The sequence below is a fragment of the Zeugodacus cucurbitae genome, chromosome 5 (genome assembly GCF_028554725.1).
Source record: "Zeugodacus cucurbitae isolate PBARC_wt_2022May chromosome 5, idZeuCucr1.2, whole genome shotgun sequence".
Lineage (NCBI taxonomy): Eukaryota > Metazoa > Arthropoda > Insecta > Diptera > Tephritidae > Zeugodacus > Zeugodacus cucurbitae.
In genome coordinates, this window is record NC_071670.1 from 45,425,888 (window position 1) to 45,442,736 (window position 16,849).

Sequence of the window (16,849 nt, forward strand, 5' to 3'; positions counted from 1 at the left end):
GAAGCGGGATTGCCTCCATAGACTTTAGACTTTACAGGTCTAAAGGTGTGATATCACACGATCTTGATGGCCAATCGCCGGCTCAAAACGAGGAATTATCTTCTCACTGAAGTGTTCTCTCAATAAAACCATTGTTTGATTCGATGTGTGGGAAGTGGGGCCGTCTTGTTGAAACCAAGACCGGTTACGTTCTCACCGGAATCACTTTTGAAGAAATATAAACCGATGATTCCACCGGCCCACAAACCACAACAAACCGTTTTTTTTTTATGGATGAAATGTCAGCTCTTGTATCTCTTCAGATAGCTCCTCGCCCCAAATGAGGCAATTTGGATTGTTACATTGGCATTGAGCCAGAAATGTGCTTCATCGCTGAACAGAATTTGGCTCAAAAACGTCGGATCTTCTTGGAACATTTCAAGAGCTCATAGAGCGAAGCGATGTCTCTTGGTAAGGTCGAGCGGCTTCAGTTCTTGCGCCAAGTCGTTCCGTAACTCAGTCCGAGTTGCTGCGGACGGCGCCAAAAGGGCTCTCCACGATCTTCGTGTACGCTCAGTAGACCGATTATTTAAACATAGCAAAGCAAAGGTTGAGCAAAGCGCGAAATACATTTATGAAGCTGAACAATTTATAAATGTAGTTCAAGTCTTTCCATGATGAAATACCAAACAATACTGAACAAAACTAACATGAAACTGTCAAAAAAATTCTACTGAAAAAGTACCTCACTTGAATCACTCCTTAGTATGTGAAATTAGCAGGTGGAAGTCGACTTCTTTCATAAATTAGTTATCAAAAATAGAACTTTATCAATAATTATAACTTAATTAATATATATATTTCTGAGGAACTATATGACCAACCCTGCCTGAAATCGGGTGATTAGTCAAGTGACAGGTCTATAGTAATTTCATACAGCATCTGTAGCCAGGTTGAATCTTTACAATTGCAGAAAACTGACTCCAAAGTGGTTTTTGAATTCTACTCATCAGCCCAGTGTTTTGAAGCGGAATGTATAATATTAATCAAGAATATATAAATGAAGTAATTATTCTAAAGCTTCTAATTACATATAAACTGACTGTGGGTTTAGATAATTAAATTCACTACCAGTGAGAGGAATTTCCTCGAAAAAACCATAGATTACTCAACATCTTAATCAGATTTTTTTAAGCTATCGCATATAGCACGACAAATGATGTTTTAAAGTTCACCCATCTAGACCCGCAAAAAACATTTCGTTTCAAAACCAATCGACGATTGAATTGTGTTACTAAGAGCTCGATATAACATTATTTTTATCCTTATTTAAAGGTAATATGTAGATATGTGATAGCTCTTGGTTAGTGTTACTGAAAGCTTCAGGTATTTCTTTAAAACCCATATATTGTTCAGGCATCTAATTAAATCGAGATCTTTCGACAAACAGTTTTTGTGTGTTCTGCTAAGACTATAAAACAAGTCATATTTTTTTCTTAACTTTATCAAAAAGTCATTCAAGGTATAATGATATAATTACATATAACTTCTAATCATAATATATTTTCTTAACTGATATATACTAATTTAAATTTATATCAAAAAAAATCTTAAATTCACTGAAATACAATATTTTATTCTCTTCTATTTTTCCTACAAACAAACAGGGTCAACAGCCGCAATCGGAGGATGAGAATACGCCGCAGAAGCGTGTCGATAAAATATTCGATCAAATGGATAAAAATCATGATGGTAAATTAACATTAGAAGAATTTCGTGAGGGTAGTAAAGCTGATCCACGTATAGTTCAGGCGTTAAGTTTAGGTGGTGGTTAAGACACTTAAGCCAAACGAACGACTACATACTACGTTAAAAACAAAACGAACAGTAAATTTAACAAATAATATTTATGAGAAAGGATAAAGGGGAGTAAGGGTTAGCGTTAAGCGCTAAAGGAAATTTGTATAACTAATGACAGAAAATTAAACAAAAATAATAATAATTTCTTAAATGTCTTGCTGCAATAGTTTGCGCTAAAATCTAAGCAATCAGTTTTTTTACATGAAGCTAGTAAACAAACGAAGAGAAATGGTTTAAGCGTACGTGTGTTAGGAAACCACGATAGCCGTAATTGCAGTGTTAGAATTCTTACTTTTTTCGTCGAACAAAAAAGCATTTTTTCAATAAATATTTTTTAACGTATTTAAAGCAATTCTTTTCACACAACTTTTGCTATAAAAAATACTTGCAAATCTAAAAAAAAAAATAATAATGAAAAAACTTTCACTAAAAAATTTCAAAATAATTAATTAAAGTAATACTATAATGTACTTGTATAATGAGCAATTTAGTAATTTTATTGACAACATATATGAGATAATAATTTTTTGCAAACAATTTTAATACTAGCATTAAGTGAAAAAAAGCAAATAATATATAAACACATTGTGAAATAAATGCGTTCATTAGTATGTATAACTTATACACAACAATTGGGCAGCGAATAAAAATTAAAATCAATTAGCAATACAAAGCGAATACACCAATTAATAAGTAATTAGCAAAACAACAAAAAAAAATTAAATAATTAAACTAACAAAAAAAAACATTGTTTTCATGCAACAAACGAAAGTGTCTAGTGAGAGTGTCATAAAACAAGCCTTCATTATATACATATATAAATTAAATAAATATATATATATAAATAAAAAATTAAATTGAATAATTATTAACCAATCATAAAATTGATAAAAAGTTTTAAAATGTTAGCAATTAGCCTTATTGCATATTAGCATAGCCTTATGGCTTTGGCGCTGGTGGTGAAGATGTTGATAACGAAAACATTAGCATACATATAGGCATTAGGACAATTAGTAGCAAAAAAATATATAAGTAATTAATAAATAGTTAAGCAGGCTGATTGGGAGAAGTTGTTTAAAGAAAATTTCAAAATAAAGTGCGACATTTTATGATTTAGCGCAGTGTCTAAAATGATTAAACACAAAATGTAGCATACATTTTAGAGCCGAAACATCTTTTGTGAAATTTGATGCATACATTTAGGAGAATTGAGTTAAAGTGACAGTGAAGTGAAGACTCGAGAAAACAAGACGACAGACGCGCTTTACATCAATTGTATTAACTCTTGCATCTATGAAACACATTTGTGGACTCATACGGACTTAAACAACGACAACACTGTGTCGAATTCCATCATACTAAGATAATTTCTATTCTATGTGCGGTTCAGCTTTATTATTTTTTAAAATGAATTATAGTGCGAAAAATGTATAGCAAACCAAACTACAAAAATTTGAAATATTTATTACAAACGAGAAATATCCATGTATATGAAAACAAATATGAAATTATGCTCTTCAATAACCAACTATTCCATATGCTTAAAAGAAAATATTACATACAATGAAAAAATAAATTTATAACTAACCAAAAACCTCACCGAATTTCTTCAGTCTACAGTTTGTAAAAAAATATGTTTAACCAGTACAACAAAAAAAATACATAAGTATATAGTGTTTTAGTAAATTTATAAACGTACAATTAGTGCTGTTGGTAACAATACAGTGAAATATACGCAATTGTATATTGGAGTACGAAAAATCTCAATTAAAGCAACACAAAGTCAATGCGCAAAGAACTAATGAAAATCTATTAAAAATTCTTCATAAATATGCACAAAAAATATTTAGTTTTTATTTAACTGCTGTAAATACTATACACAATTTAAATAATATAAAAATACCACCATTGTGCTTCAGGCACATGAAAAATAGTAAAAATTCTCAAAAATCGCTTCGAAAAGAATAAATAATCTCTTCTGAAAACAAATAAATAATTCAGGATCGCTTAAATGAAAAATTTTGAAGTCAGAAATTATTTTTCTTATTTTTGGGCCAAGTAAGATCTTTTAAAACAATTAAGAAGTGCAATATATTCAGTATTTTGAAAGTTCAAAAATGGCTTTTACTTTTCAAAAATAAGAACATAAAATTAAAACTAAATTTCAATAATTCATTGACTTCATTTTTCTAAATGGAACTCTCCTAAAGCAGAAGAACACTCAACAACATTTCAAAGTTTGTTAAACTCGATGCTCTCAAGCAAAAGCTTAAAGAGTAGTGTGAGTGGCGTTCAAAAATCGATCATACTATGAGAGAGTAAAGCAAAAAAAATTAAATTTCATCCATTCAAAGTAATCGATTATCGAGTAGACGGCAATGTGAAAGGCAAAAACTGGTTTCTCAATCAAAATTTTGATTGATCAATTAATTTGTATGTGTGAAAAGACTATAGGCTTTTTCTTGATGCACTTATGTTAAAGTATGTAAAAGCAAATTAGTTATGGTAGCCTTGCTTCAGTGAAAGGAAACTACTTTCGAAAATACCCGATAATTAAATGTATTACTCCGATGTAATACTTTTAAACTTCTTAAAACGATTATGGAAGTTTGCTTCTGTTCCCCTGACATTTTTCAACCCATACATAAAATTCGGTTTACTCAGATTATGAACGAGTAGGTGTTATGAGATCGGTTTTGTTCCATGGAGTACACTGGACTACCAATTGTAATAGTGGTTGGGTTGCAAAAATATCGTCCATCGTACATGAGGATTGGTCAACAATATACTTTAAATTCATTCAAAAATCAGTTGTTGATTTGAATTTGCAGTAATTTTAATGATGAAGAAGTTGTTTTGCTCAGTAATGGTTCATGAAGCTGGAATCTATACAAATCACTCGACTTAATAATTTTACTTGATTTGAATTCATCCCAAATTCAATTAGTAAGAAACCGTTTTCGATTTCTAATATGATGACGGATTTTTCTATTTAATAATATTGCGTAGTAGATATTTAAACAGTATGGAAGTATTCAAACCAGTGCGCTTCAAAGCATGTCATGAAAATGCCCGAAAGCTCGTATATGATTTCATCCACTCGTTGCATGGTGAGATATGTATATAATTGTCAGACATAGTTTGACATAGACAAGCAATTATTTAACTCATAAAAATCGAGTCATTACAAAGGTAAATATTGCTGATTCTCTGGTTCTGAATTCAGGATCATTTTTACTTGAAATTTTATTAAGTATGCATACATAAAAATAAAATAAAAATACAAAATTTTAAAATTTTTCGTCATTTACGGAACTGTAGAAGCACCTTTCAGGGGACCTTAAATTATATGTATAATTAAAAGGCACAGTATGGGTAAAGGCACATAATGTTCAAATAAAAAAATTTGATAATTTAAAATTTCTATAGAAATTTCTTCATAATAAATATTGGTATTCTCTAAAATTTAATATTCACTTTACTAAAATATTCAACAAATATTCTACGCACAACAGAAATAAAAAACTATTAAAATTATTTTTTTTTCATAATTTGGAACTAAAAAGCAAATCATTTTGAAGTACTTGAAAATATTTTAAAATAAAATAATTAAAAATAAAATAATTAAAATAAAGTAATTAAAATTGAGATATTTTTTATGCAAAGGCTAAAGTCAATTCTCATATTTATTACTATACTATATAAAACTATAAAACACTACAAGAAAACTAAAACTACTTAGATACACAGATAAATAAAAACACAAAGCACTACTGTACTCTACATACATACTATAACGATACTCATTATTAGAAAACCATATTATGTAAATTACACTAAAAATAAAGTTAATTAAATTTAGTGATGAACTAAATTAAAAAAATTAAGATATCTTTAAAAGCAATATTTTAAATTTGAGTAATGTATACAGTGAAGCGAAAAACATAAAAAATATGTATATAAAAGATTTAGAAAAAAGATAAATAAAAATTATAAAAATGCAAATAATTAAGTTCAATTAATAAGAAAAAAATTTAAATAATATAAAAACAAAAATACCATTTCGCAGGCACACTGTGTGCGACGGGCAATGCAATTAAAGCAACTATAGCAATTTTCTTTCAATTATGTATAAATAGAAGGCGGTGATTATGGTGTCAATAATATGCACAAATTGCAAATTTATGCAAATTTACAAAAATTACAACAAAAATAAAAATAATAAAAATCACACTTCATAACCATAAAAAATACAAAATTATATGGCAACTAAAGTGTAGGCATATTTATATGGCGTGTGCTGTAGAAAAAAAACAACAACAGCAACAAAAAAACAGACGCAAAATGACGTCACTGATTACCGTAATTATTTACCATATAACACTTAAAATGTAATATAAACAACATACAATATTTGAAAGCGCAACAGTTTAATAGGAAAAGAAAAACAAATAACAGTAAAATTTACTATATTAAAACTTATATACATACAATTTTAAGATAATGTAAAGGTGACAAAAAAAAACAACAACAACACATATACTTATATATAATGCATAAAAAAAGTATTTTTTCTTATTTTTATTCATTTATTTATTAACTAATTTATTTTTTTGACAAATATATTTTGTTGTTAATATTTACTATACAAATTACAGTAAAATACCAAAGAAACAGTGTGGTGTGAAATTATTCCGAAATAAAATTTTCTGCAAAAATTTAAAATTGTTGCACTTTTATTTAAATGTAAGATGTTTGGTTTGGTAATGGTAAGTGATTTGTTCGGTTGAATGGACTCCCTACTTCTTCTTTATTGGCATAGACACAGCTTGGATGTATTCTTCTTCTTCGGCTTCCATCAGCGGCACTTTTAAAGCTGGACTGTTTTCGTCCATTCGAACAATATTACCTATTCAGCGTAGCCGCTTTCTCGCTGAACTTTGTCAGTGTCGTCGAATAACACGTACAGCTCATCGTTCCATCGTCTGTGGTATTCGCCGTTGACAATGTTTAAGGGACATCAATCATCCCTAAAACCTTTCTCAAGAAAACTCCTAGTGCCGTCTCATCGGATGTTGAGATCGTCCATGTTTCTGTACCATATAGCACGACTAGGATGATAAGGTGACTAACTATAGACAATCACTGAACGCCATTCACAGAGGAGCTATTGACAAACAAACAAATTAACTTCATTGACTCCCTCCCCGTGCTTGGCGTACTTGGAGAAACAGCACCCTCGCTTGCAGACACAGAGCTCGAGTTGCCTCGCGAAACTAGAGTGACCCTTGCGCAACTTCGTTCTGGATACTGTAGCAGACTCAACTCCTACCTATCCAGACTAGACCCTGGCGTACTCAACATATGTTCTGCATGCATGCCTCTTAACCCTACTCATCTACCACGCCCTTCCCTTTGGTCCGACCCCATCGAAACAGCTCCTGTGCCTCCCGTTAGATGACTTCGATGACAATTAGAATAGATTAGGCAGGCCTGGGTAACCGCTACAACAACAACAACAACGGGACGATAAGAAACTTGTTCGTCGAGAGATGACTTTACTTTTCAATTGCCTACTCAGTCCAAAGTAGCACCTGTTGGAAAGAGTGACTCTGAAGGGTAGCTTCTTTGAAAAAAATCCTTCCTAAAAAGAATTTCTAACAACTCTCGAGCATAAACAAAAAGGTTCTTTGATCGATTCGTCTATAGTTTTGGACGACTTCCGTTGACCTCTTGATTCTGAGATTGACAAAATCTCCATAGATAGCTTGTGCTGAATCTGTTGAACTTTGTAAGTGAACGACACAAAGCCACTGCTTGCTAGATATATTTCTACCAGAGAAGCACTAAAACCTCTTATAATAATAAGGGTTTAGAAAACTGAGCAACAATGTTTACCCGTTATGTAACTGTATTTTTTATAACCTATAACTTTTTATATTGTCAACTGAACTGCTGTACTTTAAAGTAACAGCCAACGTAAAAGCATAGAAAGTAATGAAAGTGTGGAGGAAAACATTTGAGTTAGATGATAAATGCACAAAAAGTGTGAATGCTCGTAAGCAGAGCTGAAACGAACATACGAGTACATGATAGTAATAGAAGATCTAATAGCTATAACCATTCGACTTCGAAGCTTCAGCGTGTGACGAACAAAAAATGGTCACAGAATCCTTTACATATTCATGAAACCCATTTCCGTTGACACATAACAGGTAAATATGGATGAAAAAATTCCTATATACAAACAACAAAACATACACTTTTCCATACACTTCAATTCACGCGTTGTTACTTTTTCAATTTTACCTGCGGAATGTTTTTTAGCAACCACACATGTGGGCGAACCTACACTTCCTGCCTTGCAAATGAAAGTTACACTGGCAGTACAATGGTAGTATATATACATATATTGTGGTGTTAGGTAGCGGTAAACTTATGCCCAAAGCGCAGCTCGGCCAGCCAACTGACCAACACTACTACATACTATACTATGTTTGTTTAGTCAATAGCAATGTTGGTATCCCACTTCCAGCCAACACTATTAAATTTATTATGGCTGCTACTATTGTTTAGCATGCTTACACACATACAAAGCTCTAGTACACCTGGTAACAATTGGTTTTCATGCTCCGCATTTGTAACATACAGTCGCGTACTAGGGTGGATCTATTATTTTCTGTGTTACTGATATGTAAATGGATAATTCTACAGTAAAACTAAAGACACAGATAACAAGAGTTACTGAAAGTGAGTAAGATAGAGGTTCAATCCATAATCTCATTGTAGTGGACCTGTAGTAATGAATTGACCGGTTTCCCTTAACCAATAATATCGTCTACCCTGATCCATAACACAACCTTCCTAGACTCTTGTCTTGAACTACCTTGACCACGTTAGAACTATAGCTCGACCACGAGTGATCTGCAGCTTGACTTCACTTAATTCCAGAAAACATAAATAAACTTGACCTTCCCTGACCACTAACTTTGGCCCCTCAAAACGAAAACCTCAAATGACCTTCACAATAAATTAGAACTTGACTCCACGTAGCCTTTAACAATATACTCAAACTTAACCTCAGAAACCCCTTAAAACTGTAGCGGCTGTAGTCACCGGTCCTTCATTTATTTAATTATATTATATATGAATCCGCTCGTGAAAAACTGTAACATTCTTAACATGGAATTTCCATGAATGTCGATGTGAATAAAAGGGATCAATGCCGTATGTGTTCAGTGTGCTATGCCCCACAAATTTCAAATCACGTGACTCCTCGAAGTATCTGTCTGGAGACAATGACCTTTGACGCAAAATGTAAACAAACCTTTGGCTGGGACTGACCCTTGGCTGGGTTGGCTTTCTAGCGAAAATTCGGTATTGTCACTTCGGGATTCCGAAATAGGATACGTTTTCTTTTCCGGTGATTCATACAATTTTTACCGCTCTGGTGATATTGTATTAATCTAATCGATAGAATTATTTTGAAATTACTATTGCAACTATCAAATTAAGGAAAGTTTTAGTCCCGAAATTTCAGGATCCCGAAATTTAGATTTCTATTAATATTGAGTTTATTGACTTTATTCATATATACGGCAACTTCATAATACCCCCTCGAGGAAGCCCCCCCTCTTTATTTGCGGATAGCCACTTTTCACAAGTTTCTTTTGAGTTCAACCTTACACCACCAAGGGCGTTCGCCATGGACAGGATTATTTCTTAACACTGTTTCTAAAGCGATTTAAACCCAAGAACAATACTTTGCCAAATTTCATTTGAAGATGATAAATTCTTTTTATGCTTAAAGCCTTCCGTTTCCTCCACATCAATGAAAACCCAACTTCATATCACCTTCAAACGAGGTGTTGAATCTGATCAACTACACTGTCAGTATATACTTCTTCAGAGTTCCAATCAACAGCTTCAGAAAAGTATACAAATTTCAGATCGTCCTCTTCAGGTCCTTTCCAGGCATAAGAAGTGAAAATATTTAAACCGTAATCAAATTGCTTTATTTCACTTTAAGCCAACATCTGTTGGCTTTTTTTTTGTTGTTACTGCCAACTCCAAGGATGCATATTACATTTGCGAAAAACTTTTGTATTCTCCCTTCCCCTTCCGTTGGCGCATCCCGTTAAACAGTAACTTATTTGTTTGTCTTTTCATTACACTTTCATTGAGAAGTTGAGAAGTTTTTTCACCACAGATTTTAAAGCACACTCATCCAGTTCGAGTTGAGTCAACTGCGGAGGGGCTACACATTGATGGACGGGTAATTAATTGCGCTCGTATATAATGCGAGTCAACTTGCTGACAGTTTATGTTTGGGAGCGGGCGTGGCATGGAAGTGCAGCCATTTGCCCAGGGGAATGCCACTGTTGCTTGGAGTACAAAGTTTACTGAACACTTTTTTATGGGTATGTTGGTGCTCTTTGTTTCTTTATTGGGCTTCCTCCTTTGTAATTAATAAAATGTAAGACCACAACAACAAACACAACAAATAAACGTTAGTGGTGAAAGTAAAAATGGATGAATGTGTATGGTGACTTTGTGGGGCGGAAGTCATTACTCAACATTTTCCCACATGCAGCTTGGGATCTTCTTGCAACCGTAAAGCTGTTGCATGCAACAATGTGCGGAGAGTAAGGAGTAAGCTGTGAGACTTTAATGCACACTATGTTGTTATATCAATGTGCGAATTGCGTTCGTTGTTTTAATCTGTTGTTGGATTAAGTTGTTTTAAATTTTAGTTTCAATTTCATGTGTGAATGAAACGAATGTGGATTTTAGGTATTCAATAATAAAAACAACATATTTTATGGAATGTCCTGAGAAAGTCTTAGATGTTTACATTAAGAATCGAAAGATAAAGCCTAATGAGATCAAATCGCACTAATCTAGATGTTAGATAACATAGGATAGAACTTACTGGGCAAATTATAAAATCTGACATAGACCATGTTGTGGATGTACACTGCAGTAATCAGACCAATCCTCACATAGGGATTACTAGTGGGGTGGCCAGCGTTAAGTAAATAGTACAACGTAAAAAAGTTGAACGGAATACAGAGAGCAGCCTGTGCGGGGGTTGTCGGAGCCTTAAAGTCGTGCCCTACGCATGCGCTCAACGTACCCCTGAATCACCTGCCTATAGACGTTTATATTATATAAGAATAAACGGGCAAGGAGGATGGAATCGCAAAAGTTATGGACACAGCAAAATCTTGAACCAGCTTACTTCAATATCTAATAGCACAAGTTATATTATCCCAAAGTTGGATTCAATAGCCAGTTTCAGGAGATAATACCCTCTAGACGGGAATGGAGCAGAGGAGCAGTTGAAGAGGAGAATTGGAACGGAGGTATACTCTAATGATCTTGACTACTCTCTCTCTCTCTTACCGTCTACTGAACTCATGCAGCATCGGAAGTACTAGGTATAGAGAAGACCTGTGGTGCCATATTGAACCACTACGAAAGAATAGAGAAAGTGAACATTTACATAGACAGTCAGGCGAGATTGTTAGCATTGACGTCGCCAAAGATTAATTCAAGCGTAGTCAGCAACTGCAAGAAGGCTATGAGCTCTCTGGCAAAACTTCAACTGTCCATAATATGATTTTCGGAAATGAAAAGGCAGACGAGTTGGCAAAGATTGGAGCTTCTCAGGAAGAATCCGAAGCGATTCATCAAGCATCAAATCTCGAATGGATGAGATAGCAATTTATAAAGGTCTAACAATAGTGCATCTCGCATCTAGCCTTAATTGAGCCATTTTGGCCTGACTCCTACCTACCTATACCATGCGGCCAGAGGTATCATCCTAGTTACAACGAAAAATTAGAGTTCCGAAATATCGGGATGCCGAAAAAATCATTTTGGTGTCTATAAGATTTCGGTTTTAATTAATTCATTCGTGATATTTGCCGTCAATCATTATTGGAAATTTAATCGAATAGTTCTAAGTATTTTTATAAGATTTTAGTATGTATTTTAAAACTGGGTTGTATAAATAATGTTTCCTCCCGAAATTTCGGGATCCCGTTTTTTCTTTACATTTACCTTAAGCGAGGTCAATGATTTCTAGTGAGGTGTTACCTGTTTGAATCAAAAATTTATCCGTCAGAATGGATGGGTTCTGCTCTTGTGAACTTAGTTATATTACGTTACCGATATTTTGCTAAAACTTTAAACAAATTAAAAATTGTCAACAAATATATTGAAGAATATAAAAAAGAAAAAAAATATTAAAAAGATATGTCCATCTCTGATGAATTAAGGAAAGATTGAACGTTTTAGGTCTACATCTCGCTTTTCTCGAATACGTTATAATTCTTCCTTTTTTTTCTAAAACATACTCTACTCAATAAGGCGATATTAATGCAAAATTATTTATTCCTGTTTTCATTCAAACAAATTCTTTTCACATTGCCTCAGATTACAATTAAGACTACTAAATATATTCATACAAACAGTCATACCTCCGAAGGAATAGCCCTTTACCAAAGCACCTGCATATCACCACATACAAAGCTACAAGTATAAATTAGAAAGCGGCGCATTCATATAAATTAGAAAGTTGGCATGACTGTTTTTGTCACCACCTCCGAACAATGTCTTAACTGTCGACCGTTATTTGCGATAAGTTTTTCTGAAACTTTTCCTACATGAAAAGATTAAAAGCCACAAACAACAAGCCAAACTAACAAACAAGGACAAACAAAAAACAACAGAAACAATAACAAACAAAAGAAACAAGTTTGTGGCCAAACAATGGCTACGGTCAGTTGGATAAGCGAGCAGTGAATACATATATAATATATAGATATGTATACGCATATACGAGAACGTAATAGACATTCATGTACACGGTAAATGTATGTTTGAATCAGTCTTCTTTACTTAGGAAATTACTTTTGAGCAGCAGACACTTTTATATGTAATTTCACATAGCACATCAGTATGTTTTAACATATCTTCCGATCTGACTTCCGTATTTATTTTAATTTGAATGCTTGGTTAGCTACCAAAGATTTATGTATTGCAAATTCACAACAACAAAAATAAAATCAAAACTGAAATAAAATAATTATTCCTTAAAGAAAGTGAAACAAATTTAGGCTTTCACATTCATACACATGTGCTAATGGAAGCTCTTCACGCATTGTGAGCAATTACTTGTGTAAATTGTCTCTGACAGCAAAAAGCTATTTGCAACTGTCACAACATGAATAATTTGTCTTTTATGGAAAAGGATTTAATAAAATGAAAAATAACAAAATGAATATATATATATATATAAGAATTATTTTAGAATATTGGTGGTAAGTATATGTATATGTAAATATGTTCCTGTAAAAACTAAGATACGCAAGTATAAAGTATATTAAAATTGAGTAGATCATCAAAAACTATTTGAAGTCATAAATCTTAATTTTCGCCCTTCATGCAATTCAATTTTAATTTCATAGTTCTACGGTTGACTCTAAAAATTTGAAAATATTAGAAACACGAGGGTGGTGGGTAAGTACTTAGCCTCACAACAACTATCGCAAGAAATGGTTAATATCGTATGGTACATTCTCGTAAACTTCTACTGTCTAAATACCATTCGAAAGATTGTTTTCTTGCATGCAGCAGCAGGCATATCCTCTAGTTTTAGACCAATAAAAGGTCTGGAACATTGGTCGGTGACTCCAAAATCGTTAAAAACCAGCTATTCGATATTCGTCGTTGCATATTTAGCTCCAAAACGGGTACAGCGGAATATAACATGGCAAAAATCAACGATTTTTTTGTGTATATGATCTCAAGAGTTTACGATTTTCAAAATACCAAGTTTATTATATCCACCATGAATACATTACTCATATATGAGAACTATATACGCGATACGTCTGGTTTTTGTCTACTCCATACAACTAGTGTACCCATGCGATCAGAACAATATTTGCCAATATCTGAGCTCAATTACAATGCCGTTATGTGACCGGTTCAAATTTCCGACGACTTATAACTCTTTTGGTCGAAAATTGTGCCCAAAATTTATTTTTCTTTTCAAAGCAAAAATTTGTGGACTCTTCTCTTCGTCTTATTATCACAGAAGCCTACTTTGGAGAATGTATTTTTCAGACAAGTGTAGGACAAGTACTTAGCGAACTATTCTCGTAGAAATGCCGTGTGAATTGGCTTTTATTTCTTGTCGTCCTTTATAGAAGAAAATTGCATAATTTACACAGAAATATTTAAACTACTTTAAGAATTTTAAATTTCAAATTTAACTTTATTCTCTTTTTACCTGGCGATACTGAGGAGTTTGAAATAAATATTTTTAATACGAAAAAATGTTATTCAAATCTTACCTGAAAATAACAGAAAGAAAATATATTAGTCATATAATCAAATTTATTATTTTGTTATATAGTTATAATTATATAAAGTTATAAGTAGTTTTCGTTTATGGATTATATATTATTTTTTTAAAGGGGTTATCATTTTTTTTTTTGCGTTAAGTGTAATATCTTAAAAATATTGTCTGAAAATTTGAAGTTGATCCAATAATTACTTTCGAGTTATTCGACAAATAACAAAGAGCGCTCGGGCACTGCAACACGCTCGGATGAAACTGTAAATGCGTTTTTCTCAAAACTATGTTTTTTGAATTGGTGACAACTGTAACTCGAAAATCGCTCAGTAGATTTTAATGAAATTTATACAGCTTTTAGAATATATAATATTCCTGGGACTGAGCGAAGCTTTTTTTGTATTTCAAAAATTTTGATTTTTTAAGACCAAATAACTGTTGATTTTTTTTCCAAAAATCCAGAAAAAAATTTCCTGAGGCCACCAAAACAATAAGCTTCGACCAGGATTATCTATTTCTGAAAGTCATTTTTCTTATCCGATTGATTTTAGATGAATCTCCAAGGTCATATGATTGTCACCGCAAGGACCTTTTTTGGAACTGAGCCAACACAAACAGCTATAACTTGGGGAATTAATTTTTTTTTGTCAACATTGTGCAATAAAGCCATATTATTACTTTTGTAAAATAACATGATTTAATAGCAAAAAAATTACCGAAAATTCTAATTTTTTCGTGTCTCTATCTAACCCTAACCCCTTAAGAATTATAAATATCATGAGATGATTTACTTTCTATATCAACAATGAGACAATAAAACTTGAATCTAATCAACGTAATAATTTTAAATAAAAAACCAAATAAATAAAAAAAACTTAAAAATTTGAAAAATTCAAAAAAATTAAAAATAAAATATTAAAAAATAAAAAAACAATAAGGGATTAAATGTCTGCTACGCCCACGTCGTTAATCCTGGGTTACGCTAATTGCAGATAATAATAGGGCATAAATCAATGATTTTTCACCATGTTCTGAGTTGGTTTTTTATTTGTAGCTCATACAAATATTGCTGTCCCAAAATTCCCTTTGGGGGGTAAAAAGGTGATGAAATAAGGAACATTTTAAGATATTTTCGAAAAAAATCGAAGGGGGCATAAAGGGTTAAAAATTCCAAAAAAAATTTTTTTTTTTCATTTTTTGCTATGAAATATTAATTTTAAAAATTTTTACGATATACAGTTTCAAAGTTTGAGAAATTCTGTACAAAAAAGTCACATGGTGTTTTAAAATCTGTTCATTAGTTTTAAAGTTATGGCGGTTCGAAAATTTTTTTACAAAAAACTTTGGCCCCTTACAGTATAGCAACCCCGCGTTACACAGACCTAACAGCATATGTTTATACTCTCGCAACAAAAGTTTCTAAGAGAGTATTATAGTTTTGTTCACATAACGGTTGTTTGTAAGTCATAAAACTAAACGTGTTAGATATAGGGTTATATATATCAAAATGATCAGGGTGACGAGACGAGTCAAAATCCGAATGACAGTCTGTCCGTCCCTCCGTGCAACGGATAACTTGTGTAAAAAGTGAGATACTTGATGAAACTTGGAACACACGTTCCTTGGGACCGTGAGAGGGTTGCTTTCGAAAGTGGGCAAAATCGGACCACTGCCACGCCCACAAAATGGCGAAAACCGAAAACACAAAAAGTGTCATAACTAAGCCATAAATAAAGTTATAAAAATAAAATTTGGAACAGAGGATCGCACTAGGAAGGGGCATATTTGGATGTAATTTTTTTTGAAAAGTGGGCGTGGCCCCGTCTCCAAACCGGTTATTTGTATATATCTCGCAAACCAATAAAGCTATATAAACCAAACTTTCTGCAGTCAGTTCTCTTACGTACCCCACCACACACCATGAAATCAGTTGAAATCGGATAATAACCACGCCCACCTCCCATACAAAAGTTCGGTAAAAAATTACTAAAAGTGAGTTAACTCACTAATGAAAAACGCCAGAAACACCAAATTTCCCATAAGAAATGGCAGATGGAAGCTGCTTTCAAATTTTTCTACAAAATGGAAAATGGGCGTGGCATCGCCCACTTATGGGTCAAAAACCATATCTCAGGAACTACTCCTCCGATTTCAATGAAACTTGGTTTGTAATAGTTTCCTTACATCCCAATGATATGTTGTGAAAATAGGCCAAATCGCTTCACAACCTCGCCTACTTCCTATATACCAGAACTTTGAAGACGATCTGAATCGTTTACTTTACAATATATAAAGTAAGTACTAGTGAAGATATCGGTGCAGCACTTTGTACAAATACTATGTTAATAGTGTGGCAGCCCCATTCTAAAAATCGCCGAAATCGGACCATAGGTTTTTAAGGCCCCATATATCGAACACGAGTACCTCGGTGCTTCTCACCTAATATTATGGTTTCCAACTTTCAATGGACTTTATACAATATATATTATTCGTCATGTGGGTCAAATTGTGTGTTATATAATATCAATTAAGTTAAATAAATAAATTGTGAGAGTATAAAATGTTCGTTTACACCCGAACTTAGCCCTTCCTTACTTGTTCAATAATAACAATGAGATACGAACTTTTGGTATATATTGTTAA

General features: G+C 32.8%; 2 protein-coding genes across 5 annotated transcripts in view; one reads left to right on the forward strand and one right to left on the reverse strand.

Annotated features, from left to right (window-relative positions):
- Frq1_0 (frequenin-1) overlaps positions 1-6,021 on the forward strand; it is a 79,480-nt gene extending 73,459 nt beyond the window's left edge. Inside the window, exon 9 of the mRNA XM_011186810.3 lies at positions 1,647-6,021. Coding sequence (XP_011185112.1) covers positions 1,647-1,814 — 168 coding nt within the window. The 3' untranslated portion in view covers positions 1,815-6,021. The remainder of the gene's footprint in view (positions 1-1,646) is intronic.
- LOC105213749 (chymotrypsin-elastase inhibitor ixodidin-like) overlaps positions 1-16,849 on the reverse strand; it is a 344,198-nt gene that overhangs the window by 206,232 nt on the left and 121,117 nt on the right. The window lies entirely within an intron of this gene.